The 25,675-nt window shown below is 55.0% G+C and overlaps 1 protein-coding gene across 1 annotated transcript in view; it reads left to right on the top strand.

The window, feature by feature from the left end:
- CSMD1 (CUB and Sushi multiple domains 1) overlaps positions 1–25,675 on the top strand; it is a 1,050,215-nt gene that overhangs the window by 989,664 nt on the left and 34,876 nt on the right. The window contains exons 48-52 of the mRNA XM_053916503.2: positions 2,277–2,423; positions 5,356–5,544; positions 9,899–10,084; positions 17,030–17,224; positions 21,514–21,687. Coding sequence (XP_053772478.1) covers positions 2,277–2,423; positions 5,356–5,544; positions 9,899–10,084; positions 17,030–17,224; positions 21,514–21,687 — 891 coding nt within the window. The remainder of the gene's footprint in view (positions 1–2,276; positions 2,424–5,355; positions 5,545–9,898; positions 10,085–17,029; positions 17,225–21,513; positions 21,688–25,675) is intronic.

The following is a 25,675-nucleotide window of genomic DNA, read 5'->3' as shown; positions in this document are numbered from 1 at the left end:
CCAGCAGTCTCCGTCCGGGTGACAGAAATGTGCGTGGCGCTTGTCTCCCTGGGCTCTGCCGGCCGTGTGTTTTCCGGAGCTGCCCTGTAGGAGGTTTGTTACGAGACAGCAAAGGGAGCAGGTGGGAGAGATGAAGGTCTGATGTGAAGTCACCGGAACTTTCCTCCTGAGCTCTGTCATTTAGCACGACATTTTCGACTTTTATAAACCCCGGTTGATTATTTCCCAGCAGCATTTAGTTTTGGAACACACGTTACCTCTGTGGACAGCAGCCCCACGAAAACCAGCCCACGAAACACAGGGCTGTCTCCTCCGTTGTAAAGCACGCTCGCCCGTTCCCGGGAGCTGGCCCCAGAACGATCTTCCACATTAAGGAGCATGTCGTCCTGGCGGCGTTGGCTCTGATGACAAAACCTTGTCCCCTACAGGCTCCTCTTGCCTCCCTTTGTTTCCGAGGGCCGCGCTAGCCCGGAGCCAGCAGCTGGGCCGCTGACACAACAGCCATTCACGTCTCGCTGTTCTGAAATGGGAGGTTGAGACCCAGGGGCAGGCAGGGCTGGCTCCCCCTGAGGCCCCTCTCCTGGGTGCATGGACTCCATCTTCTCTGTGTCCTCACACAGCCGTCCCTCCCTGTGTGTGTCTGCATCCCCTGCGCCTCTGCTTGTGAGAGCCCCAGTGTTGCACTGGGTCCCACCCTAGTGGCCTCGGTTAACCTCAATCATCTTTTTAAAGACCCTATTTCCAAACAGTCATTCTGAGGTCCTGAAGGTCGAAGGTTAAGACCTCAGCATAAATTTGGGTAGCGGGGAGATGAGACACAGTCTGGCCTGTAACAGCTTTGTCTGGAAATAAATCACTAGCACCGCTCTGATTGGGCGTTACGCTGCGAATGAAGCTGGGGTTTCTCAGCCGCGCAACCCGAGTAAAATGTCTGTGTACAGTCCTGCAGGCGTGTCACTTGACCTGGCAGAACTGTGTCCTCCCATGTAGCGGTGAGGCCACAACTTCCCTCTCATGACATGTTTCCTGGGCAGGTGGCTTTCAGACCAGAGCTGGGTCAAGTTCACTAACAGCAGATGAGACCCTGGGTCAAGTCTACTAACAGCACATGAGACCCCAGGTCAAGTCCACTAATAGCACATGAGACCCTGGGTCAAGTTCACTAGCAGCAGATAAAACCATGGGTCAAGTTCACTAACAGCACATGAGGCCCCAGCAGGGTGACAGCAGCTTGGTATCTAGCTTATCTCAGGAAATGACATTGAGTTATGACGGTGATGAGCAGAATAGAGTGAACGACAGGCTCCATTTGCTTTTTTAAAACACTTTTCTAAAATTTTTTTAAAATGTAAATGTAGGTATGGACTCATTACTGGGTGTAATAAATTGTAGGATTTTATTAAATTTACCTTAGTCTATTGTTTGGGGTTTTTTAAGGAAGCCAGGAAGACAGATTCAGGGGACCCCCCATATTCGATTCCCACTGCACCTCTCACAGAGGAGTCAGCACTGTGTCACAGGCCTGTCCTTGTAATCACCTCTGTCCCCCTCCCTCCCTGTCACCTGTCTGGGTCACCCTCTGCCACCTGCGTGCAAATGCACACTCACGCACCCCAAGTGTTGCAGACTCTTAGAGGCCCACCCAGCGGCTCTCACTTGATGCCGACCTGCCAGCAGACGTCCTCAGTCGCTGGGTTAAGGGTCGCCCGAGACATGTGTGTCTGTCTCAGTGATCAATTTACGTGCTGTCCGCAGTTCCTTTCCACAGCACTCGCCGTTTCTTATTTAAAACTCCAGACTGCTGGTTAAAATCTAAGTTCCACCACGAGAAGCGAGGCTGGAACACACACTTTGCTGTGCAAATAATATCTCTGCACACATCCTGTATTTATAGAAACAGAATTAAACCTTCGGTTTTACTGGGCGTTACCAGAGCGCTCTCCCAAGCGATTGTGTTAATGGGTAGGGCCACCAGTGCCCACGGAGCTTCCATCGAGCCATATGCATGCAAGGACGTAGATACCACTGGTGATAGAAGTTACTTTTATTTTTTCAATTGCTACTGTTTTACAGATAAGGTTCATTTGATGTAAGTATTATGTTGGTAACAGCATGAATGCCTGAAATTGTTCTGGCTGGTTATTTTTATCAGGGAATATACTTGCTGTGATATTCACTACATATTTTTTTTTCTGCACCTTGGAAATAAATAGCTACATGTTATATATATTGCTGTGCACACCCCCTGAGCTTTGCTTGTCCTCTGTTTCGGGCAGGGCCTTCTGGGCAGAGCCCCCTGCTGGTGGTCTTGAGCGGGAACCACACTGAGCCCCTGAACTTCACGAGCAGGGGCAACCAGCTGTTCCTCCGCTGGTCCACCGACCACGCCACCAGCAAGAAAGGCTTCAAGATCCGCTACGCAGGTGAGTGGGGCCGAGCGCTTTAACAGGAGTGAGCCGCGTCACTTAAACGATGCGATAGATGTGTATAAGGTAGGCCCTCGTTTCAAAGGCAAACAATAAACTGCAATCGAAATAATAAGATGGGAAACTCTCTGAGTGATATTTCTAAATGAATTTAGGGAAAAATCAACTATTGATTGAAAATTTAAAAATGTATTGTTCACATCATACACCACGGAATTGCATATCAAGGAAAGCAAAGACATCCCCCCTGAGATAAAATTGTATCAAGTTTAAAATAGGTCCAAATGCTGAGGGAACAAGCAGGAAGATACAACCATCATGCTGTTAATTTCGTAAGTGATACTAGTAACTACCAGTGTTTGGTCTTTTCATGGATCGTCCGTCCGCGTGCTTCTTTATATCGTATGCAGACACTGTATAAACGACGTGGGACACACTGGGTCCTGTGTGCACCTGTCCATATTATCGGAGCCCCCCAAACGTTTACCCCGCCCTACAAAAGCAGTAGACAGACAGTTTAGATTTCTGATAGTTTTCATGACGAAGCAGAAAACCTCAACGTCTGTCAATTTCCCAGAACTCGGCAACACCCAGTGGGGAAAGTCGAGACACGCTCCCTAAGGAAGGTGCCCGCGTGCACCCTGGATTGAGTGGCACCTGCCCCCCGGGGAGGGCGCGGGCCCTCGGTGGCGGTTTTCATCATCTGTCTGAGCCCCATTCTCAGGGAGAGACAGGAAAATGCTGAGTAAGATTCCGCTCTCTCTGGGGAAACAGTGAACGGCTCCAAGACTCTGAAAGGCTCTTGGGGTGAGGACAGTGGGCGTGGAATTCATTTTCTCCCCCCGGAAAGTTTAACAAAATACACTCAGGCCGCCGGTTTCCCCCACTCTCAAAGTCGCCACTCTAAACACCGCGCAGCTGAGAGCTTACAGGTGAGGCTGGCTTTTACCGGAACGAATTATGAGGAGCGTCAGGGCCAAGATGGGACTTTGTTCATCCAATCCCTGGTTTCAGGAAGTAAGCAGACCTTCAGAATTGTTGGACCTCCTTTCCAATTCTCAGAAATGTCCTGTGCAGGACATTCTGGTGGCCACGGTGGCTCACGTGTGTCTCTGAGACCACACATTCAGGCCTGCGTGGGTGCCTCCCACGTGGAGCCCCGTGGGGACGGCATACTCAGGGCCTCTTCCCGCAAAGGACCCCACACCCCACACCACCTTGATTTTATTGGTTCGGTTCGGTTGAGGGGAGTTCATGGGCTTCTGTGCAGCAAAGAAACCGGTCTTGTAAGAATGAAATGACTTTCTTCCTCTCAATGTGTAAATGAGGTGGGGGATCTTCAGCCACTGAAATCTTATGTTCTGTGTAAGACGGTTACGTCAGCATATTCCTGTCTCTTAATTTTAAAAAAACCCTCCCCCAACGTGGATGACTAAAGCTACCACAATGTGTTCACTAAGTAGTGCATGTTCCTCAGAGCCCCGCTCAAGCCCCAAATCTGAAAAAGACCCTAACGTCTACATCGCTGTACAATTCACGAGACCCGTTCAGCGACGACGGCACGGAAGAAGCAGTGGTGCTGATTGTGAGATGCCACGTTCTTCTATTTTCTCCGTGTTAATGACCGGGTCTCAATTCTTCCCACTGAAAATTGTTTTGTTTCAAACTTGGAGCCCAGGGCAGTAGCTCCTATAAGTGGGGGGCCAGCCTGGCAGAGACGAGTAGAGACTCCCACACGACCCTTCCATGTATTTCTGCACAATATTTTCATCGGAGCCCTGGCCAGTGTGGCTCAGTGGATTGAGCACCAGCCTGTGAACCAAAGGTCACTGGTTCGATTCCCCGTCAGGGCACACGCCTGGGTTGTGGGCCAGGTCCCCAGTAGGGGGCGCACAAGAGACAACAACACACTGATGTTTCTCTCCCTCTCTTTCTCTCTCCCTTCCCCTCTCTGAAAATAAATAAATAAAATCTTTTAAAAACCCAACATTTTCACCAGAAAGTCAGGGTTCTCCCTCTACATGGATCGACAGTTACAGGTAATCCCAACTGGGAAGGAGGAGACTGGACTCCTGGCTGCGGGTGGAGTTTCCGCATGCCCTTTGCTCTCTGTGAACCCCACTTTTTCAGAGACACATACGATTCACAACGAAACTGGAAGATGCAGAGATTTCCCACAAATGTGGAATGACATGTGTCCATCACCACAGCATCTCACAGAGCAGGCTCACCGCCCCAAACACCCTCTGGACGGATGGGCTCCCCTGTCCATCCCTCCCCCCGACCCCTGCAGCCCCTGACCTGTCCCTGCCCCCAGTCTCGCCTCCTCCTGGATGTCACAGTTGGACTCACACAGCGTGTGGCCTTTGCAGACTGGCTCCTTCACTCAGTCGCACGAGTGTCAGGTTCCACGTGTCTTCACGGCTCCAGAGCTCCTCTGTTCTTAGTGCTGACACGTCCCACTGTCTGGAGGGACCGCAGTTTGTCCGTCCGTCACCCGCCGAAGGGCGTCCGGGTTGTTTCCGAGCTGTGGCCGTTCTGGGCGCAGCTGCTGTGCACGTCCGCGTGTGGGCTTCTGTGTGGACGTAGTTTTCGGTTCCTTTCGGGAAACTCCAGACAGCATGAGTCGTGAATCCGACAATGGAAGTAGGTTGTTTTGTAAGGAAGCCCTCAGGGTGGCCGCCCTCTGCACTCTGCGCTCCCGCCAGCAGGGAGTGACTCCTGCCGCTCCCCGTCCTCCTGGCCTGGGGCGTCTGGGGAGACGTCTCACAGCAAGCTCACACACTGTCACCGATTTCCCACTGCTTACACCACAGAGGTGCTCACTCACCTCACTCTCACCGAGGGAGGGAAACGCCCAGGCACTGAGGATTGGTCTGTGTTGTTCTCGTCCATTTGTCTTAACAAGGCTGTGTTTCCGTGCCCGCAGCACCTTACTGCAGCCTGGCCCACGCCCTGCGCAACGGCGGCATTGTGAACAGGACCTCGGGGACGCTCGGGAGTCAAGTGCAGTACTTCTGCAAGCCCGGGTACCGGCTCGTGGGCAGCAGCAACGCCACCTGCCGGCGGAACCCCGTGGGCGTGTACCAGTGGGACGCGCTGATGCCCGTGTGCCAGGGTGAGTGGTGGCCTGTCCCCCTCAGGCGCGAATTCAGAGCATCCTTCCTGCTCTGTGACACTGTGACAGTCCTGAAGCCGTGACTGTGGATGGAAGGTAAGGAAAACGCCAACATGTGTTTATGAGTCTTTCCACCCACCCTGCAAACAATCCCGCCGTGGACGCCGGCCTTGACTCAGCTCCGCGGCCGGCACTCAGAAGACGCTGAACTTGCACGAGGTGCCGAGAGACTTCTTCTCATGCGTGCTTGTGTTGCATTTTGCAGTAAGAACAAAAAAGTGTTCTCTAATTAGCTTCAAAATAACTTTTCTTGACAGTGGCAGTCACTTAAAAAATCAGTTACTGATACTGACTTTCCTCACTCTACTGTGAAAACACATTGTTTGAGCCGCACACTGCATATTTTATTCTCCTTCAGGCTTTTAAATCCGGGGCTCGCTAAAGTGGATTTCACTGTTTTATGTCTTTTTTACATTTTTTCTTCCATATGCACGAAAATCAGATTTTCAAAGATGGCGTTTTAATTTTTAATCAGAGTCCTTTGAAGCCGTGACATTCTCATAGTTTTGTCTTATTGAGATGTATATTCATCGGGAAAGATACTGGCTTTTGAAAGCTGATGATGATTTGTAAATAGAGCCTGACACTGGTGGCCTCTCTCCCCCTTCATCAGACAGCGGGTGCTCTGGCCCTGCGCCGTGAGACTGTAGTTGGCATCGTTACCGCAGGGAGGGATCGGACGCCGGGCTTGCGGAGTTTATGTCCTTCCCCCAGAAATTCTTCTTTAATGGAAGATAAACGTGCCGGTCCAATATGCTTGTTTCATTAGGGGTGGTGTTATTTTTTTTTCTTTTGAAACAAAAGTATTTTTTGCTTCAAAAGAAAAATTGCGTTTCGTTTTCTTCAAATGCTCTGTTACTCTCCGCCTGTGACTTAGAGCCGCCTGCTCCGAGAGCAGCCCCGTGGGCTGTGTGGGTTGTGGCCCTGAGGACAGACCACCAGTGACAGAAGCAGTGGCCTGAACAGCGACCTGCCCTGGGAAAGCAGGTGGGGGCAGGACCGGCGGGCGCTTCTGACACCCCTGGAGGCTGGCTCCCACAGCAGAGCCTGGGGGGAGTGTGCTCTCGAGGGTGAAGCCCAGGAAGGTACCGGAAAGAGACCCTCGTGCTGAGGGACTTGTGGCCAGGGACAATCCAGGCAGGTGGGAGTCCATCTTCCGGATACGTCGGGTGCTCAGGAAATCGCTAACCAGAGGGAGAGGTGGCGTTTCAAGGAAGACTGGAGAAGAAATCAAAGGGTGCTTAGAGTGCTTTGCTCTGATTTTTGACCTCCTCTCCTTCTCCCAATCCTCCCCAGAAGCTATGGAATGCGGAACGAAATAACCCCTCAAGAGAAATCATGCATGAAACCAAAAAAAAAAAAAAAAAAAAAAAAGGTCCTTCTGAGATCCTTGTAGTTTTGGCTGAAGAATCCGAGGGAAGGCGAAGGTGAGCAGTGCGTCTCTGCTCCACACGGCACGTGGACGCGAGCGGTACGGTCGTGGGAAATTCCAATCCCGCCACACGCTCTGGACGGAAAAGCACCAGGATGTGGTGGAGCAAACGTGGCCCAGCCACGTCACCCCTCTGGGCCACCCTGTCCCACCACAGTGCTTCTTCCACGAAGACGGGATGGTTTGTAACTAGCATCTGGAAAATTCTGGACGGGATTGACACGTAAATAGGAGGCTGCCGTGACGATCCCTGCGAGTGACAAAACGCAGCGGGTGAGATGCGGTTTATCAGCTTCAGAGAACTTCAGGTTGCTTTCCCTGCTTTGCTTGGCCTTTTTAAATTGCTTCTCTCGGAAAGTCTGTGTTGGTTTTTATACTCCTCGATAAGGCCGGGCACACCTTCTGTCCTCACAGCTTCATTTCCTGCTGCAGAGCAGGGACCTCTGCCAAGTGGCCGTCCGGCTATCAGGACGCCGATCGCACTCGTCTGGAAGAACCGAGGTTCTCTGTTCCCTCGCAGAGGCCCAGTGAGCCGGCGGCACATGGGGTGCACGGCTGTCAGGCCCCCGAGTGCAGGGGACAGCCGATGCCAAACAGCTATCTGCTCCGAAGCTGGAGCCTCAGAGCCTGGGGGCTGGGTGGGGGAGGGCTGCGGCTTCAGCTCGAAGTTGACTTTGCTGTTTATGCTTTGCTAGTGACTGGCCAGCATTGAAGAATCAGAGAAATGATTTCTCAAAAGCACATGAGGAGCTTCTGCTCACGAAGACAGAGACTGGGACAGCTGCCTGTGCGCTGCTAGTACAAGCTACGGGGCTAACGCAGAGAATGCAGACAGATGGAGCAAGAGAGAGACGGCTGGGTCGGAGGGGCGGCTGGGGTCCCCCTGCTCAGGGGCCGGGCCGGGCCTGGGTCTCTATTCCATGCAGCTACGTGGGCATCTTCCAGAAGAAAACTGTTTTGTTGCTGGTGATATTGTTGTTTTAATTTTAAAAATAGCATCATAATCAAAACTTAGGAGGGTAGGCTTGGCGTCCTGGCAGAAATGAATTAACTGAATCATTTCATAAATCTTAAAAACTTTTACTGGTGAGCAGAAGAGCGATGGCACTTGTGACAAGTGTCTTGATTTTTCCCAAAAACACTTATTTGTTTCTACGGAATGACCGAGCTCCCCTGTGCCCTGATAATAGTGCTTCTTAACATTTAAATATGTTTTAAAAACATCAAGTCACGTTATGACATGTAAGAAAACATGTCTATATGAGTAAATGTGTGTATTTACATGTGCATTATGGGCTAATATTACATTAGCTCCGAGTTGTGAGGTCCCGAGTCCACGGTTTATAAAGCCAGAGCGCCAAATCCAATTAAGCCCAGTGTAAGCTGGGCTCCCCCCAGCTGCCCCTGACCTTCCGGTGGCATTTGAGTCGACGGATGCCGGGACAGGATCTGCCCTTCAGGACACTCCGATGCCCCGACAAGTCAGACCTTCCGCCGTAATTAGCCATTTGTGTGCTGACCCGCTGGGTCAGCTGCCCTTGCCTGGCGTCCCTGTTTGTTTCAGATTAACAGATGCGGTTTTCTTCTTCCTCCGGCTGCGACGTGCTGAACATATCCGAGAGGTTCAGAGCAGCTGCAGAAACTTCTCAGCTGGATCCCCGTGCCCTGCGCTTCCCGTTCCAGCGCTGCCTGTGCCCGTCTGTTCCCCGTCTGTTCACTGCAGTTACGTGGGATGAATGCACACACGAGCCAAGCCGCACACACCGAGGCACCCCATTTCTCCTTCCGAGCCCCAGCGTTCTCTCTGTCGAGTGCACATTTATGCAAACTCTCTCCGCCAGGCTCCGCAGCTGCCCAGGGGGGCTGTGGGCTCCCACGGGAACCGGTGTGGGGAAACTTCAGTGATCTAAACTTCCAGTCCACGGCGTGCGTGGCTGAGTGTCGGCTCAGTGAACGGAGGCCCTTCGTGTAGTCGTTGCAGAGCCTGTCGGGCAAGTGCACCCAGCCTGGGCACCACATGCTCTCGGGGCGAGGCCTCCTGGGAGCCCTGGTTTTTACGCCTTCCTGGAGCTCGCAGCCATTTCACCAGAGGTCACTCTTGCCTCGCTCTGGATAAGCCTGGGTCGGAGCCGTTGCATTTAAGAAGGAAGGGTTTTTATTGAATTCTGCCCCCAGGCACGCATTTTGCGAACTTCCTTCCTCACTTGCAGCATCTTCGTGCCCAGCCTTTCCCATCAAAGCTGACGTGCAGACACCTCTGGGACCAGCCTTCCGATCCAGGGGTCTTCCCTGAGCTCCCCGTGTCCCAGTCCCTCAGTCCCCACCCTCCGACAGATAACTGACAAATGCTAGAGGTCATGACTATAGATGTATTGAGATGGTCTCAGCCATGTTACTTGCCTTGACCAGAATGTCCAGGAAAAGGAGTCACTGGAGGTGGGGGCGGGGGCAGCAAACAGGAGGGGGTGTGGGGCCCCGAGGTGCCAGCTGACTGTTTAAAGCCTGGGACTCCACACCGTCAGTGACTTGTGCTTGCGAAGGGATCATCGTGTCCTCTCTCTGACACTGAACTGAGGAGAAGGTGTTGCTTGTTCTCTTGCTCCGCTGTGAAGCGTGTCGGGGTGATGGAACCGCACCCCGGCCACCAGACACGCCTCAGGATCACACCCATAAGCGTGTTTCGTTCTCACCACTTCTCTAAAGTGTGCAGTTCCTTAACACTTTGGCCCCAGGTGCACTTGTGCAATGTGTCACAGGTGTCGGCGTACACCTGTGTGTGTGTGAAGCATGAGAAGTAAAAAGTAGGGGAAAGGCATGCTTCATACCACCTGGCGAAAGTGACCCTGTGTTGTTCCCCCACAGCTGTGTCCTGCGGGATCCCGGAGCCCCCCGGAAACGGCTCCTTCGTGGGCACCGAGTTCACCCTGGACAGCAGAGTGACCTACGGGTGTGACGAGGGCTTTCGGCTGGATGCCGGCCACCCGGCCACGGCCGTGTGCCAGGAGGACGGGTCCTGGAGCAACAAGGGGAGGCCGCCTCCCTGCAAACGTAAGTTCCGCACACAGTCGCCCTCCGCGCCCTTGGCCTCGGGAGCGAGGTGCCCTGGGGAGAACTGCAGATCCCGGGGTGCAGAGCTCCCCACCCCGCGTGTGAGCATGGGGTCACTGCGTCTTGGCGTCCCGACCCATGGATGCCACACCAAGCCCTGCCACCAGTTCGGATGCACGCCTCACACACAGGGAGCTGCTCAGGCTGTGTGATCAGCCATCATAACAAGGCGTGGGGAAGGGTTTCGTTGTATGAGCCCGCCCCTTGGTGGTCCCTGCTGCCAGATGCAAGGCGGTCTGGTGACAGCTGGATTTGATACCAGTGCTCTGGCTTCATGGAAACACAGGGAGTGGGTGATGTTCCCACACATGCTGGGGTGGATGCAGGCCCTTTAACACTTGGCATCCACATTGTGCGCCTGCAGCTGCTCTGAGGGGCCCCACTGGTCCTGTCCCACGAGTTTTCAGCGATTTCAGTTGAGACATCAGCCGAGCTGAGAGTGGAAGGCCCAGCCCCACCTCCCCCCGCCCTCCCACCCCTCCGCCCCCCCAGGCCTCATGCAGGGTCACCACATGCAAACTGGAAACACATCCTCAAAGTGCACACGGAACTCGCAGCCAGGAGGGGAGGTCTGGTGAGACCAGGGGCCCGTCCCCGCCTTCCCAGGCGTGTCTCTAGATGCTCTGCAGAGGCCGTGGAGACCGAAGGTCAGTGTAGTGTGGACAAGATGCACGGGAGCCCCTGGGAGGTGTCCCAGCGTGGTCTGGCCCTTCCCCTGGCCACCGGGATTTCATTGTGCCGGACTCAGCCCCGGGGACAGAGGGGCCGGTGAAGGCCGCTGCGCACGCCACGTGCAGGTGGACGGTGGCGCTCTGTGCCAGGGAGGAGAGCTCGGCCACCGGCAGGGCCTCACCTGGCCGCCGCCCGGCAGTGACACTAGAGTTTGCACGCGTGCCGGCCTCGAGCCGGTGGTCGTTCTCACTGCTGCCTGGAACGGCTGCGCTTACACGTCTTGGTCAGTGTAAGTGCAGAGGCATCTTTGCCTGCCGTGTTCCAGCCCCGGACCGGCAGCCGGGCAAAGGCAGGAAAACCAGCACCCACGCCTCTCTCTACCTGCGCTGCCGACAGAAGGGTCTCGGCAGACGCTGGGTGCGGGGCACTTCCTTTGAAATGTCACAACCAGTGGTCATCCGGGCAGAACGTGTTCACGCAGCTCTCACTCACACGCGGTTTCTGAAGGGAAAACGGGCCGATGCTACATATGATGTTATGAATTAGATTATAGGTATTTGGAAACATTTTGAATACTGCTAGAAGAAAGTGTTGGGGGTTGGGTTTTCAGTTCAGGGGTTTCTGAAGCATTTCTGATATCGCACGTGATCGTTTACGTCTGGGACTTAGAAAAACAAGCCCGCTAAATGGAATTTACTTGTTATGTATTAACATCATCAAAATGCTAAAAAATAGAGGGCGTGGCACCGACTCTGCACTCCCGGCGAGTCTGGAGTGAGCTTCTCACACGGCTTCAGAAGCAGCCTCCTCCTTTCCGGAAGCATCCGGCCCCCACTGTCTCATGCCCTCTCCTGCTCTCTCCTGGCTGCCAGAGGGGGGCAGAGTGTGGCCCCGACCACGTCAGCTTGTCTTACCAAACAGCACATGAGGTCTACCAACGAGGTGGCCCCTGGCTTGGAGGCCACGTCCTGGAGGGTGCCGTCTGTCCCCACGACGAAGCCCATGAGTCCTTGTCACGCCCCCACGACAATAACTGTGCCGCACACACAGAGAGTTTACGATTCTGGGTCACGCACTCCATGACCCACAGATTCCCATGGAGCCTGCTATTGGTAGCTCACATCGAAACACTGTGGGGGGCGTTCCGTCCCTGGGGGCATCGGGAAAGAATATTTAAGCAGATGCATAAAATCTGCTCAAGCAAATAATTTCCTCTCAACAAAAACCCCACGGAAGACGGTCTTCATAGAGGAGTGGACGGACACGTGGTCCGGTGCGGGGTGTCGGTGTGCATTGGAACACTGACCCGAGGAAGTATGTTCCTTCGGGACCCAGTGCAAAACGCAAACGACAGCGAAACGAACAGCCAGGACAGGAAGCCTTACAGAATGCTCAGAAGCGACTGAAAAAGTCATTTTCTGAAGGAGAGCCACAGATGACGGAGATGCCACAGCGCCTTCGAAGTGCGAGACGTGAGACTTCCCTTCACTGGACGCTCAGACGAGCAGCGGCGCCGTTCCCATCCATGCCGCAGGGCTGTTTAAGCTCCTTCCATCCAGTTTTCAACCAGTCACTTCGCGTCATTAGGGACAGCTTTAGTGTCGAACTGGGATCACAGACCCACACGTTCCAAGAGGTATTCGCCGTGTTGCTGAGTGAACGGGGTTTCAACAGGGGCCTCGTTTTCTTGCCAAGATCAGATTGCGTGGGCGGAGTCCACCGTGAGGCTGTGCACCAGGTCGGAGAACCCGGGACCTGACGTGGCCGCCACCCAGTGGTTCATTCCAAGAGAGGTGGTCGGAGTGTCCAGGGTCTGAGTCGTGGTCTCCACTGAGAGTGACCAGAGGAACATAAGGACAGGAAGCCTGGGCAGAAAAAGCATCTGGTCTCACGAGGGTTTTGCAAACTTCACGAATGGGAAGGGCAGGAAGCCCCAGAATGAGGAGAAATCCCGAAACTCCAGGCCCCCAGACCATACGTGTTTGGAGTCTGGATTCGACCAGGAGTCTCGGGGAAGAAAGAATCGGGGGCACTAAGGCCTTGGACCTTCTTTGTCTGGGGCCTCTGAAAAGCTGGTTGGTTCTTGGGTGAGTTCGTAAATTACACCCTCGAAGTTTACTTCTCAGCTCTATTAATTCACCCCCCTTCATTAATCCCATCCACGCTTATTCCCAGTAGCTCCTACGCTACTCACCGGCTTGGGCTCCGGGGTTCCAACAGAAATCCCCGAGCAATTTCTGTCCGTAGAGCCCCATGTAAAACCTCATCTGGTCTGTGGGTCAGATCGTTCATAGGCCCACGTTGTAGTCTGATGGCGGGAAAAGCGTCTAAACCACGTCAGGACCTGCTCCCCCAGGACCTTACTTACGGCCCTTCTTTGCCAAAGCCGAACAGCCTCATTTTGCGGCTTCTAATGCACGCCAGCAGCACCCACCCCCTCCCCGCCCAGCGAGCACGCCCGTTCTGAGGGGCTGAAGGCCGGGCTGCGGGTGTGAGGAGGAGCAGAGGGCTGATGCCAACTGAATCCTCCTACGCCAGCGGCAGCCAATCGGACAGTCACAAGTCTAATTAGATGAGCTCGAACTGAGCTAGGCCATAAGCGGCACTCCACACGCTGGGTGTGTCGGGGGAAAGACAAGGCCCCCCTGCGTCTCGGGGCTGGTTAGCACCACCGCAGATCTGGGTCAGGGATCTGTGATGGGCGAGGGGAAGGCTGGGGGACGTCCTTCACAGGGGCCACCTGTCATCCCCCACACGTCTTCCTGGTTGCCACCGGCTGAGTGGGTCCGTGATAAACCAGCGTCCCTCATGGGAAGACGAAAGCCAATATTTCCCACACAAAACGCACACTATTTTGTGTTTGTCACGCTGTCACGGCATAGACAAAATGCGCGTTTTCGCACCTAAACCTTACTGTCTGTGCTCTTCTTGTCTGATTGGAGTATTATTTAGGGATTTTTAGTAGGAAACGGTCAACAAGCCCAGGCAGCCCGGGAACCGAGTCGGGTCTGTGGGCCTGGCCCACGGCCCCTGTTCTCTTGAACGTGGCAGAACAGAAGAAAGCGGCCCCACACGAGATGCTTTCTTTAGGGGAGAGGAGCTGACTTGTGTTTCCTTAAGGAGTGGAAGGGCCCGGGGCAAACACTCAGATTTTTCCTATCGCACCAGCAAAGCCTGCACGTTTTTGAAAACATTTAATTTCGCTTGACTTGGCCTGGCAATTCATTCATTTACAACTGTCAAAAACATAATTTAAACCATTTACATGAGCAAGTTTTTTTTTCTTTTGCTGCATCTTCCAGATGGGACAACATTTTAAAACATCCTTTAAGAACTGTATCATTCTTGGTGCGGTCTCCATTGCTGGTGTGTCTGGAATCCTCATGGACCTAATTCTGGAAAACGTGTCCCGTGTCACCTGTTTCCGTCACTTGTAGAATGAATACGGTCTCGTCGCTTTGTTTCTGGTGGCGGAGAAGGTCAGGGCCAGAGAAACCCAAGGTGGGGGACACTCCGGGCTCCCACCAGTTTGGGGCGAGCTCAGCCGACTTGCTCACCCTTAAAAAATGCAAATGACTGTAATGACGCCCGTGTCCCTGCCTCAGAGCTGCTGTGAGGACCAGCTCAGTGTGACATCACATGTGCATTTATATCCACAGCGTGACAGGGACCCTTTTCCAAGGAAAACACTAAGCCGATAGCGTCTGAGAGGCCAGGCCCGAGAGTGAGGGTAACGGTGCAGGGGTGGAGGGCGCATGGCAACCCGGGGGTCCAGTCGGAGATATTTGCATCGGGGAGGACGCCAGCACGTGGCTCTCAGGCTGCTCTCTGTCGCGTTGTGACCGCAGTTCAATGTTGTCATCGTGCGTCTCGGGGAGAGGCCCTTGGCCATCGGGCTGGCACGTGGGGCCCCCCGCATGGAGCCCGCTCCACGTCTGACTTCCCTCCCCCCAAGGCCCTCAGCCCCCCTTCCCCGACTTCCTCCCACGAGGTTCTGCGCGGGGTCTTGCTCAGTGCTCAGCTGCCGCGTCACGTGGTCTTCCACGGGGACTGTCTGGCGTCCATTTTTTGTTGTTGTTGTGCCGAGTGTGTGTGTGTATTCACAGACACTGGCATCGTGTAGATCGAGCGTGCCAGGAGGGGCCTTCCCCCTGCTCACGGAGGCTGTCTTCTCCCACGGGGTCCTGGTTACATTACTGGGGGTCTCACTGCCTGGGGAAGGTCACGCGTTGTTCGAACTCGGATGTTTTGTGCTCTCTCTCTCTCTCTCTCTCTCTCAGAGCCTCTTTGAGAGCAACAAATAAAACCCCATCACCAGTGTTTCAGGAACCTGCAGCACCCCCCAGTCCCCCCCCCCGCCTTCAGGACACACAGAACAAGACGAACCCTACATTAGACGTCTCTTTCGGTTCTCACTTTACTCCTCACTCTCAGCTTCGCCCATGTGCTTGCGGTGCCTTGGTTTCTGTGTGCTGGTGCCACACCATCTTCTCGGCCCGTCGTTTTTCCATGCACACACATGTGTGTGCAAACACAGTCACTCATACACACGCACTCACTTTCCTTAACGTGACATCAGCGCCTGCTTGAAGTCAGACATGATTTGTACACACACAAAAAAAAACCTGGGAAAAGACGACAGTGTTTGCAACAAAAGAGCTCAGGGCCCTGCAGGGAGGAGGGGATAGAGGCCAAGACTGAGACCAGAACAAGGTCATTTACAGAGAGTGGACCGAGCGCCGGCCGTCTTCACGAGGAATGGCGGGACTGAGGGGATCTGGGAGTCGGCGTGGGGGTGACAGCCGGGAGCTCCAGGGAAGCTCGGCCTCCACTGTGGGAGCTGACCGTCGGTCATGCCTGCAGGAACAGGGACAGGCAAGGACAGGCGGGGGCAGGCCAGGCAGCGGGCACCATCGTGTGGCTGCTGGAACCGCCCCATCGGGGAGGTGGAATGGGTTTTTCCTCGCGGGTGAGCCGGGACTGAGATGAGACGTGGGCTCACAAGGCCAAAGCACCAAAGGCTCCAGAACTGGCGTTGTCCCTGGAATGTAAAGGCACTCAGTCAGAGGGACACTTCACTCGTGTCGTCAGCTGAAACAGGGACACACTCGTGTGGGGTGGGCGACTTTTCTCTAAAAAACACCCAGAGAAAAAGACTTGGGATTCCTTTTAAATTTGCAATTGCTTTTCACATTCTAAACCTCGTCAACAGCATCATAATAACAAAAGACCTATTTTTTCTGGTCGTTTTGCACACGAGCCTGGTGAATTACTGAGAGAAGAATAAATAAGATTTTTGTGGCCTTTCAGATGGGCCTGATTCAGGGATCATTAACTTGCCTAGAATTTGGAAGTAACATGTATCTCTTCATTTCCTGACAGAAACTCAGGTTTTTCTCGCTCACGTCCCCAGGCTCCGTGCGTGGGTCGGTCGACGCCGTCCCGTGGGCACCCGACGGGGCCCTGCCAGCCCAGGTGGCTCCGTGTCCACACCAGCAGGCTCTGTGCCTCACTGGGCAAAGCCGCGTCCAGTATCCCGGCGCTTTTCAGAAACTGTGTGTGGACTCACATGCGTGACATTTTGCACAGGCAGCATTTTCACGCGCTGCTTGGAGTCCACGCTGGCGGCAGTGTGGCAGGGCCACGAGTGCTGCTCTCGTTGCTGCTATTGTAATAGGCGCCCATGACCTTGACCGAGGCCCAGTCTGACCCCAGGCCTTTCTCTCAGGGCATCAGCGGACGACCTGCTTGGATATGGGGCCCCATTTCTCTGCATGATGTCAGTGCCACATGATCACACGTGGCCCCGTGTGCACACATGTGGCCCTGCATGCTCAGGAGCCGTCGTGCTTCACAGGGAGGAGGGGAGGAGGGCATGTGCTCTTCTGAGAATTGCCGTCCAGGCCGTTTGCAGTTCTGAGCTGCTTGGAGAGCTCCGAGACACAGCGTGTGAAGGGTGTTTTTACACATGTGTCATTTCCCAGGAGAAAGTCCCACCTTCACACACATGTACCCTGCGTCACTGGCTTGTCCCTTACATGGAGGTTGTTACATGAGCACGGGGGTGCCGAGAAAACCCCAAATCACGGGACCACCTTGGAGTCGCCCAGCCAGACCGGTCGCAGATAGAAGGGCTTCACCACCCGCTGCGGCCTGATGTGACCCCTCAGGGAACAAAAGGGTGACTGAACATGCGGTCTGCTTCCTTTCCAGCGGTGACCTGCCCAGGTATTGAGGCCCAGCTGTCCGAGCACGTCACCTGGAGGCTGGTGTCGGGGGCCCTGAACGAGTTCGGGGCCCAGGTGGTGCTGAGCTGCAGCCCCGGGTACTTCCTGGAGGGCAGCAGGCTGGTGCAGTGCCAGGCGGACGGGACGTGGAGCTCGGGCGAGGAGAGGCCTCGGTGCAGAGGTGAGTACGGGGCCCCCCTCCGGCCCCCCACCCCAGGGAGGCAGCCCCACCCCCGCCCATCACACATCAGTGCGGTGCATCCTGTGGATTCCCGGGGGGCGGGGGTGGGGGGGCATCTCTTTCCATGACAATGAAGAACACGCATCCTATTCGACATTCTAAAGGTGTAAAGCTGCTGGATTACATGCTAAATGCCGTCTTTTCCTGGTTAGTGATTGTGTTTTATAAACTTTAAAATCAGCCCAAAGTCCAGGCCAGGCGTGTGTTTGAAAAGACGGCCCAGCCTGCCTGCAATGGCTGTTCAGCCTTCTCCGTAGGGCCGTGGGAACAGCATTTGAGCTGAAGACGCTGGGTTCCCAGTAAGGACCATGTTCAGAGGGGAGGTCGCTATTCCTGCAGGCACAAGACCAGCAGGGTTTTGAGTAGGTTTCATAACAAATATGGATACACAGAAGAACAAGCAGCATTACTACTGTTCGGAGCACAGGCGATCCAGGCGTGCTGAGTCGACGGCCCTCCGTGGACGGCTCGCGGGAAATTCCCACGCCCAGAGACAAGTGGTTGGGCCGGCGTCTCGTTGCTGAAGCAGCAGCTCAAGAAGGGCAAGCAGAATAAAGACAGACGGGGAAGACCAAAGAACGAATGTGTTTCCTACTCATTGTTATTCAGTGTTTAGTGGAACAGCTGTTAATTCAACCCATACTGAGCTATTTGCCAGGAATGCGGACATAAATTAGGGCCGGCCGGTGACTTCCACGAGCCCACTGTCCTCCATCAAAGTCAAGAGCAGCCCGTGTCCTCAGCCAGCCCTGCCAGACCCTCTGTTCCGGGGTGGTTCCCTACCCTCAGCAGCGTCCTGGTGTGACCGTCCAGTCCCCGGATTCCTCCGCGTGGTGACCCTGAATTAGTGAACTCCCCCCTCCACACAGCCATGCGGCGGTGGTGGGGGTTCCCACATTGCCTGAGTTCTGGGAGGTCCCTCTGTCCCAGCTGCTGATCTAAGACCAGCTTCGGTTGGTCCTCTTGTGAAGGAGGCAGCTGGGCATGTGCACCAGATTGATTGGTGCATGCACGGTGTGTTAGCCCGTGGGCCCGCCCCTTTCCCCTGCACCCAGGGGAGACCGTAGAAAGGGCGTTCTTGCCGCCCGCCTTCCACGTAGGAGTGGACCGTGGCCACCACTCAGAACAACCTGAAGTGACACTCTCGTGATTTACTCACACCTAACCAAGTGTGCAGCCGGCGTTAGGCAGCTCCAGGGACGCGCCTCGCCCCGGGGACAGCTGACGGCACGTTTGTGCACCCCTACTTCCCGAGCGGACTTCTTTCCCACTGACACCCCGAGCATCAGGGCCTGCGTGCGAACGCACTGTGAAGGAGGGGAGAGCAGACTTCCTGATTTCACTCTGAAAACTCGAGTGGAGAAGAGAGCCTGGAGTTAAGGCTTTCCCAGGGATGTCTGGCAAAGGTGGTTTCTTTGTTCCCTTTCATGCTGGGGGCCCCCCTTTAATTAGACAGCGCTCCCAGGCTGGGCCGCTTCCCTCATCCCTGTGTTGGGTCACTGCCACGGGGCCTCTGCAGCTGGTGCTGGACTCCACTCCTTTGCTTTTCCTTCATGATCCACGGAACCCCAGAGGGTGAAGCTGGGGTGGTCCCATCTCTGGGACACTTCTAACAGAAGCTGGGAGAGCAGAATGGATGCAGAGCCGAGCGGGCCTTTCTGCGGAGCTGCAGGCCGCTGGGACCTGCGGGAGGAGGTGGCCTCATGCTCTCTCAGCACCAAAGTGTAAACCACGGGCCAGTTTCCCTCCATGGCTACAAATGGATCTTTAAATGTCACGGTGAAGTTCATGCTATGTTTGGAAAAAGGCTTAATGAAAAGTTCACAACAAACTGGGAAATCTAAATCCTGGTCGGACTCACTGACATTTGGCACAGCAAACCTGTCAGCAGCATCATGAAATGTGCACCATCCGACCCCCCAGGGGCTTAGCTGTCTCCGCTGCTAATGACTCAGGGAGTGGTTCCCTCAACAGCGAGGCGAGGGCCAGGACACGCTCTGAGCAGAACTTTCCGTGTTTCCGGGGACCATCGCCCACAGGGCATGTGCCACAGGCTGTGTGCGTCTGCCTGTCCGTTCTGCACGGTCCTGGGGCCCCCGCAGCTGGCAGTAAGATCCGTGTATTTCGAAAGGCTGGTCCACGCGGAACGGGCGTGCGTTTTTCTTCGCGTGAATTATCAGCGAAGGCTCCACACCTTGGATTCGGCCCCTGAGGAGCAGGTCCTGAGACAGGGCTCACAGGCTCGGAGCACTTGGGGCTGGCGTCCTGTCCACGGACCAGGCGCAGCCACGTGGCAGGGCGCAGGGGCGCGGCCCCTAGTAAGAGACGCTGTGTTCACACAGTAATGAAGGAGTCACTCACGTGAGCAGCAAAGCAGAAGGGCAAATGGACAACAGTGTGGCCATTATGGTGGGGGAGGGGGGGATAAACAGTAATGGAAAAAATTCAATAAAAGTTGTTTATGAAAAAGAAATGACAATTCGAATTATCTATACACCTAAGAAGAAAGCTTCAACATCCAGCCAACAGAAACTCACGGAATTGTAAGGGACAACCCTAACGTAAGCTGAGAATCCCAGACTCAGTGCCTCTCTCTCAATAACCGAGAGGGCCCGAGGACAAAGGACAGGCAAGAACATGGGTTAGAAGCACCTCGTCGTCCGCGGTGACCCAGTGACACCTGCAGATCCTGGTGAGCAGCAAAATGTACATGTTTCCTGCGTTCCCCTGGAACGTTCTGTAAGGGGCACTCAAATTTATGAGGCAAGTCTCCACTTGTAAGGTGTCTCCTGCTCAGTCCCAGGGACAAGGGGGCGGGTGACCAGCCTCCAGAAATTCTTATCAATGGAGATGCCAGGGATTCACTGCCAGGGATTCACTTGCTGCACTTGGCCTGACAACCCCCAGCCCGGGCCCCCGCCCCACCACCGCCCTCTGCCTTTAGCTGGAGACGGTGTCGAAGGTGGCTCCCCGGGCCGGTTTGGAGAGTCACTCAGCATTCCGGGTGTCTCAGGTGCCTCCAGGAGGTAGCTGTGGTTGTCGGCTTCTGTTCCTGCTAGGCTGTTACTTTCCACAGGGGTCTTGCCAGGAATCTAGAAGAGTGGACGGGAGCTACTTTTCCTCCCCTACCAGCCCAGCCCTGACAGGGGCACCCAGGAGGCCCCGAGACTGCAGAAACCAGCCAGTGTCCCCCTCAGGTGACTGCCGAAGTGAGGGCAGAACCGCGCAGCCTGCGGCCGGGAGCTGCGTCCTGAACCTCTGTTTCCCTGCGTCTTACCAGTTTGCTGTTAGCAAGGCCTTGGGAATTGCTAGCTCCCTGCTGCCTCTGGCCACAGCCCTTCGCACGTGGCGACCCCGAGCAGTGGTGTCCCAGCGCTTCTCTTAGGACAGCCTCTCCTCTCTCCCACCCCCACCTGCCAGAAACGCACTGCAGCCTCGGATGGGCTCGTCATTTCTCCTGCCCCTGGGCTCCATCCCTCGTGCATTTGGAGCGCACGTCTCTGGTGAAAGTGACCATGTAATTTAGCTCCCAAACAGGCGCAGGCGTGGGGGCTGAAGTGGACACCATCAGCGGTTACTCGGGGACAGCGGTGTACACTGGGGGCATACGGTCGCCTGATCTGCAGCCACGCAGGGGCTGGGCTTTCTCAGTTTTTAATTTTTTAGAAAGACTCCATGCATCAGCTGTTGAGTCAGCCTTTGTATGGAGCTCAGGATCCCGACAAATCACGCAAGTCCAAGGAAGAATAAATGAGCTAGTGCTGTTATCGGGGCGGGACTTTCTGCCCACTCCCTGACCCCAAGAGAGACCAATCTGAACTCCTGCTGGACACACGCTGGTGTGCAGAAACGGGCGCGTGGTTCTGAGACTGAGGCAGACAGAGGGGTGGACAGGAGGCCAGTGTGGCTGGTAGATTGGCCTGGGTGGGAATATGTTTGGGTACTGAGTATTTTTTCAAGAAAGGCTTAGCTTCCTGTGAGGCTGGAAACCCGGGCATCTGAAGGGACCCAGACGATTTTGGAATCCACTCTAAACTTCCAAGTTTTCATTTCAAGGAGGTAGGAGAAGGAAAATGATGCACCCCAGCTGGCTGCCTACCTAACCCTGAGCAGGCACCCTGCCCCGCGTTCTCAGTGAAGACTAAGACGGAAGATGCGGTTATTTTCAGGTGACACCATAACCTGCAGACCTGAGGTAAGAGTCACACCATCACTCTTTTGTCTCGTAGTCATCTCGTGCGGAAGCCTGCCCTCACCCCCCAACGGCAACAAGATTGGGACGCTGACCGTGTTCGGGGCCACGGCCATCTTCACCTGCAACACGGGCTACACCCTGGTGGGCTCGCCAGTGCGCGAGTGCCTGGCCAGTGGGCTCTGGAGCGGCTCCGAGACGCGGTGCCTGGGTAAGCGCCCCCCACGCCCCGCCTCCCGTGCCCGCTCAGGTCAGTGAGTCTGGGAGCAGAGCCAGCCGGGCTGAGCATGGGACGGGCGTTCCAGAGGCCCGACAGCCTGTCACTCAGTCCCAGCCGGTCTCACTGCCGCCCTGACCCTGGGACTCTTCTCTAAGTGTCTGTGGGGTTGTTTCCGGTCTGGCCAACAAACGAAGGTCACGCCGTGCCTTACACGACGACGTAAGGCTGTTTCATGGAGTGCAGAGGCTCACGCTTCACCAAGGTGAATGTCAAAGAGCTCACGCAGTTGAAGAATTACAAATCATGGCGACAAGTCAGAGAGAGGGACGTTAATGTCAGCTGAGGCAAGTACAGTGAATCGTTTAAAATAGCAAGAGCGTGTAACGACTTGGTCTTCTTTCCCGGAGATTAAGATGTTTTGCGTGATAATTGTTAAAAATCAAGTTGATAATGTTTCTCTTGAAAAGCCCTCTGAAAAGTGTATAAAAATTGTTGAATGAGCAGCATAAATACAATGATTTCTAATGCTGCTCTTAGGGCCCTGCGTAATTGGTAAAAGGGGGAGTAACCACCTCCAAACTCGCTGGGATTCGATGATGTTTTCATCACGCAACAGCCGTAGAAGCAGGAGAGCGGACGCACCCGGCTCTCCCCAGGCCAGGACCACTCTCGGGACTGAGCCGAGACGGGGGCATTTTGAATAGTAAAAGTATATGTTCTTTTCATTCAGGAGAATTTGTAGAAAGACTCAGGAGAATTTGCAGACAGGGGACGGAAGCAGAGTGGTGGCCCCAGAGAACAGCCACCAGAGGAAGACAGGGGTTGTCACTCTCATCCGTGAAACTACACCCTCTCCCTTTAAAGCCCACAGACGTAGGCAAGCGCCCATTGAACACCGTGCGTGTGGGGTGTGGTGGACAAGGACACTCTTGTTGCGTGTCCTCATGACAGCGTTCGGGGAACTAGGACGTGTCCTCGGACTGTGTGGGTGCTGAGATTTTGTGCGCGTTCCTGACTGTGCCCACGAAAGTGTCCCTCCATCGAGCAGCGCTCTCCTTAGGACGCCGCGGTCAGGGACAGGTCTTCCCAGGCAGCTGCACTGCAGCTGGCCTGTGGAAGGGAGCAGGTGACCAAGGAAATCCGCATCTCCACTACGAATTGTAATGGTGGGAAGAAATGAAAACGCATTTCAGTCATGCCTTGCTGTCCACACACCCTTCCCTTACTGGTCCTCACAGTGAGTGTGGGATGCGGGAAAGGCAGCCGCCGGAGCCTCGGGGAGTTTGGGTGGCACCTTCAAGCTGCAAAGCTGTTAAATCGTGGGCTTCGCTGGGGTCTTGTTGACCCCAAAGGCGCCTTTTCCTCTTGTGCAGCGTCAGACTGCAGGCCCGGCTTCGACGTGGAAAGGAGGAGGGGGAGTGTGCCGAGTGGTTGTCTTGGCCCCACTGGGATGCGTTGTGTCTGAGATGCTGTTGGAGGAGGGAGCTCTCAGAAGGAATTCGAGCTGAAAATGAGGGGGAAGAAAAGGGCCCCGGCTGTGATGGGTAACGATTTGTGCTGTGGGACTCGGACACGGCACGAGAGGAATGACTGTATCAAAGGAGGCACAGGGCACTTGGGAGAAAAAATTGGGAAAGGGTCAGCAGTGACATACAAGCACGTGTTTGTAAGGCGATGAGTAGAAAATGGGTAGTGCACTTAGTGTAAATGTTTAAACACATTTTAAAACTTAGCAAACACAGCTTCACAGCTGCCAGCCGAGCTTGCAGGCTAACATCCCTAACAGGCGGAACAGGACAAGAAGCACGTCTCTTCCGGAATAACAGCTCGTGGGCAGACGGCAGAGCACCCCCAGCGGGAACACATGTCCGCGGCACCCACAATGGGGGCGCGGGTGAAAGGTGACCGGGGAGGGGGACGGGGGCATGGCCGTGGTGGAGAAGACTCTGAGGCACTCGGGAGGAGAAGGGGAGGGGCTGCAATCCTGCATCCGCACAGGTATTTGATCGCATAGATAAAGGGCACCTCCGGAATCCAAGAATTAACCAGAGGCCTCGTTAGAAGACAGTAGTTCAGAATAATGTGGCTTATCGATGACTAAAAGTGCACAAGGCAGTTGTGAGTTTTACCTGCGGAATCTTCATTAGGACTATGGGAAGTGTTTATTATCTCTATTTACAGATAAGAAAGAAATGAGGAATTTGCCCGACACTGTGAAGCCAACACGTATCAAGAATTGTGCTTAAACCTGGGCGGTGTGGCCGCACAGCGGAGACTTTGTAACTCGAGGGACACATCCGTGGGTCTGAGCGCCTGTCGTGCGGCTTCGCCAGCGAGGCGGGGTGCTGCAGGGCCAGCTGCGTGCCGCCAGTGGGGTGGGGGGTGCGGGCGGGCCAGACCTGCCCCCGGGCTCACACCAGAAAGGGGATGTTGTGCCCAGCCCTCCACTGTCTGACTGTGTCCCTCCCCACACTGCCCCCAGGCCTCGGGCTTACCAGTCTTGCTACTATTTTCCTTTTACTTCCTGTCATTGAAATCCTATCTCTTTTCTTCCCATGGTTATGACTCTCTTGAAACTCATGCTGGGTTTCTGTCAAGCAAAACGACCTTGGGTGACCTTCAGGCTTGCCTGGGCCCTAAGAGGGCAAACTCCATAGTCGTAGCGGGAAATGACTTCAAAATATGACGGAGGCCTTGGTGAGGATATTGTTTTAAAATTCGGAAAACAGCTGATACAAACCCATGGCTTCAACTCTAAAAGAGATGCCCCCCCTCCCCAGTAAAACCAAACCACCCCCAAACTCTGACTCCGAGAGACAAACCACCTCAGCGTTGGGACAGGGCGGGGGCGGGGGGGGGGGGGGGTAGGAAATTACCGGAAGAAACAGAGGCGGTCACGCCAGACGGCCTGCACAGCAACCGCCCCGGGACCCACTCAAGAGAGAAGTACAGCTGAGGACAGAGGGCATGGTGCACAGTCCACCACCAGCGAGGGTCCGTGAGAAGGGGTCCCGGCGGTGAAGCTGGGAGGACCAGGTCTCGGTCCCCTGTGGAAGGAGAACCGATCTCACACGTTGGGGTCGGTGTTAAAATAGAGGTTGACGATGCAGAAGGGCTAGTTCTTCTTCATGTGGCCTCTGCCGTCAGAAAGGACTGTGATAACAATACCGAGGGCTGTGTTAGAAGCTGGGACTCCGAGGACGAGGCACCCGCCCCAGGGAGCTTCAGAGTTTGCAGGGCAGGAGAGGACTCTGCCTGGGGACATCCCTGACGCGCCAGCGAGACCCCGTGTCCACAGGAGGCGCCCTGGAGTCCACAGGTGTCTGCCGTGGGCTCTCCCACAAAACCCAACAACATTCGCTGTCAGAGACCCCGGGTTTGTGAATGTTAGGGACGCACGGCGGACACTCAAACCCTCTTGTGAGAACTTTGGTGATGTGTATTTATGAAGAGCTAATACCGTTTCACAAGACAACACGCGAGCTTGGGCCCCCCGTTGTTTGCTTGACGTTCCTCGTAGGTGGGTGTGGAGACACACTGGTCAGAAAGGCGTTTCTGACATCCAGGTTCTCCGCGGCCACTCTTGGCGCTGGGAGTGTGCGGCAAGGGCTGTGCGTTGTCTGTTTTGAACTGCGTGAGGGACTCTGCACCGATGGCCTTCCCTGTTGGGTCGGTGTGATTCGGAAAACAGACCGCAGGTGCGCATTTCTCTCCCCCACTCCGGCCCTTCCCGGAGCTTTGCCCCCGCCGTGGGTCGGGGCACCGTGATCCCGGCTGGAAGAGTGAAAATAAACGTCTGGCGACAGATTCAGAAACGCTTCTCTGGGAACGATGCCAAACACACGAGGAGACGGTGGCCCTAAGGTCAAACCGCACTCGCGGTGAAAGGTGAGACAGTTACAACCAGGCACACAGGGGGACTTGCTGGTGGGCACACGTGCCGGGAGGCGGCCCTGCTCCACCGGAGTCCAGGCCCGGA

The sequence above is a fragment of the Desmodus rotundus genome, chromosome 13 (genome assembly GCF_022682495.2).
Source record: "Desmodus rotundus isolate HL8 chromosome 13, HLdesRot8A.1, whole genome shotgun sequence".
NCBI classification, from domain to species: Eukaryota; Metazoa; Chordata; class Mammalia; order Chiroptera; family Phyllostomidae; genus Desmodus; species Desmodus rotundus.
This window is presented reverse-complemented; position numbering and strand designations above follow the sequence as displayed.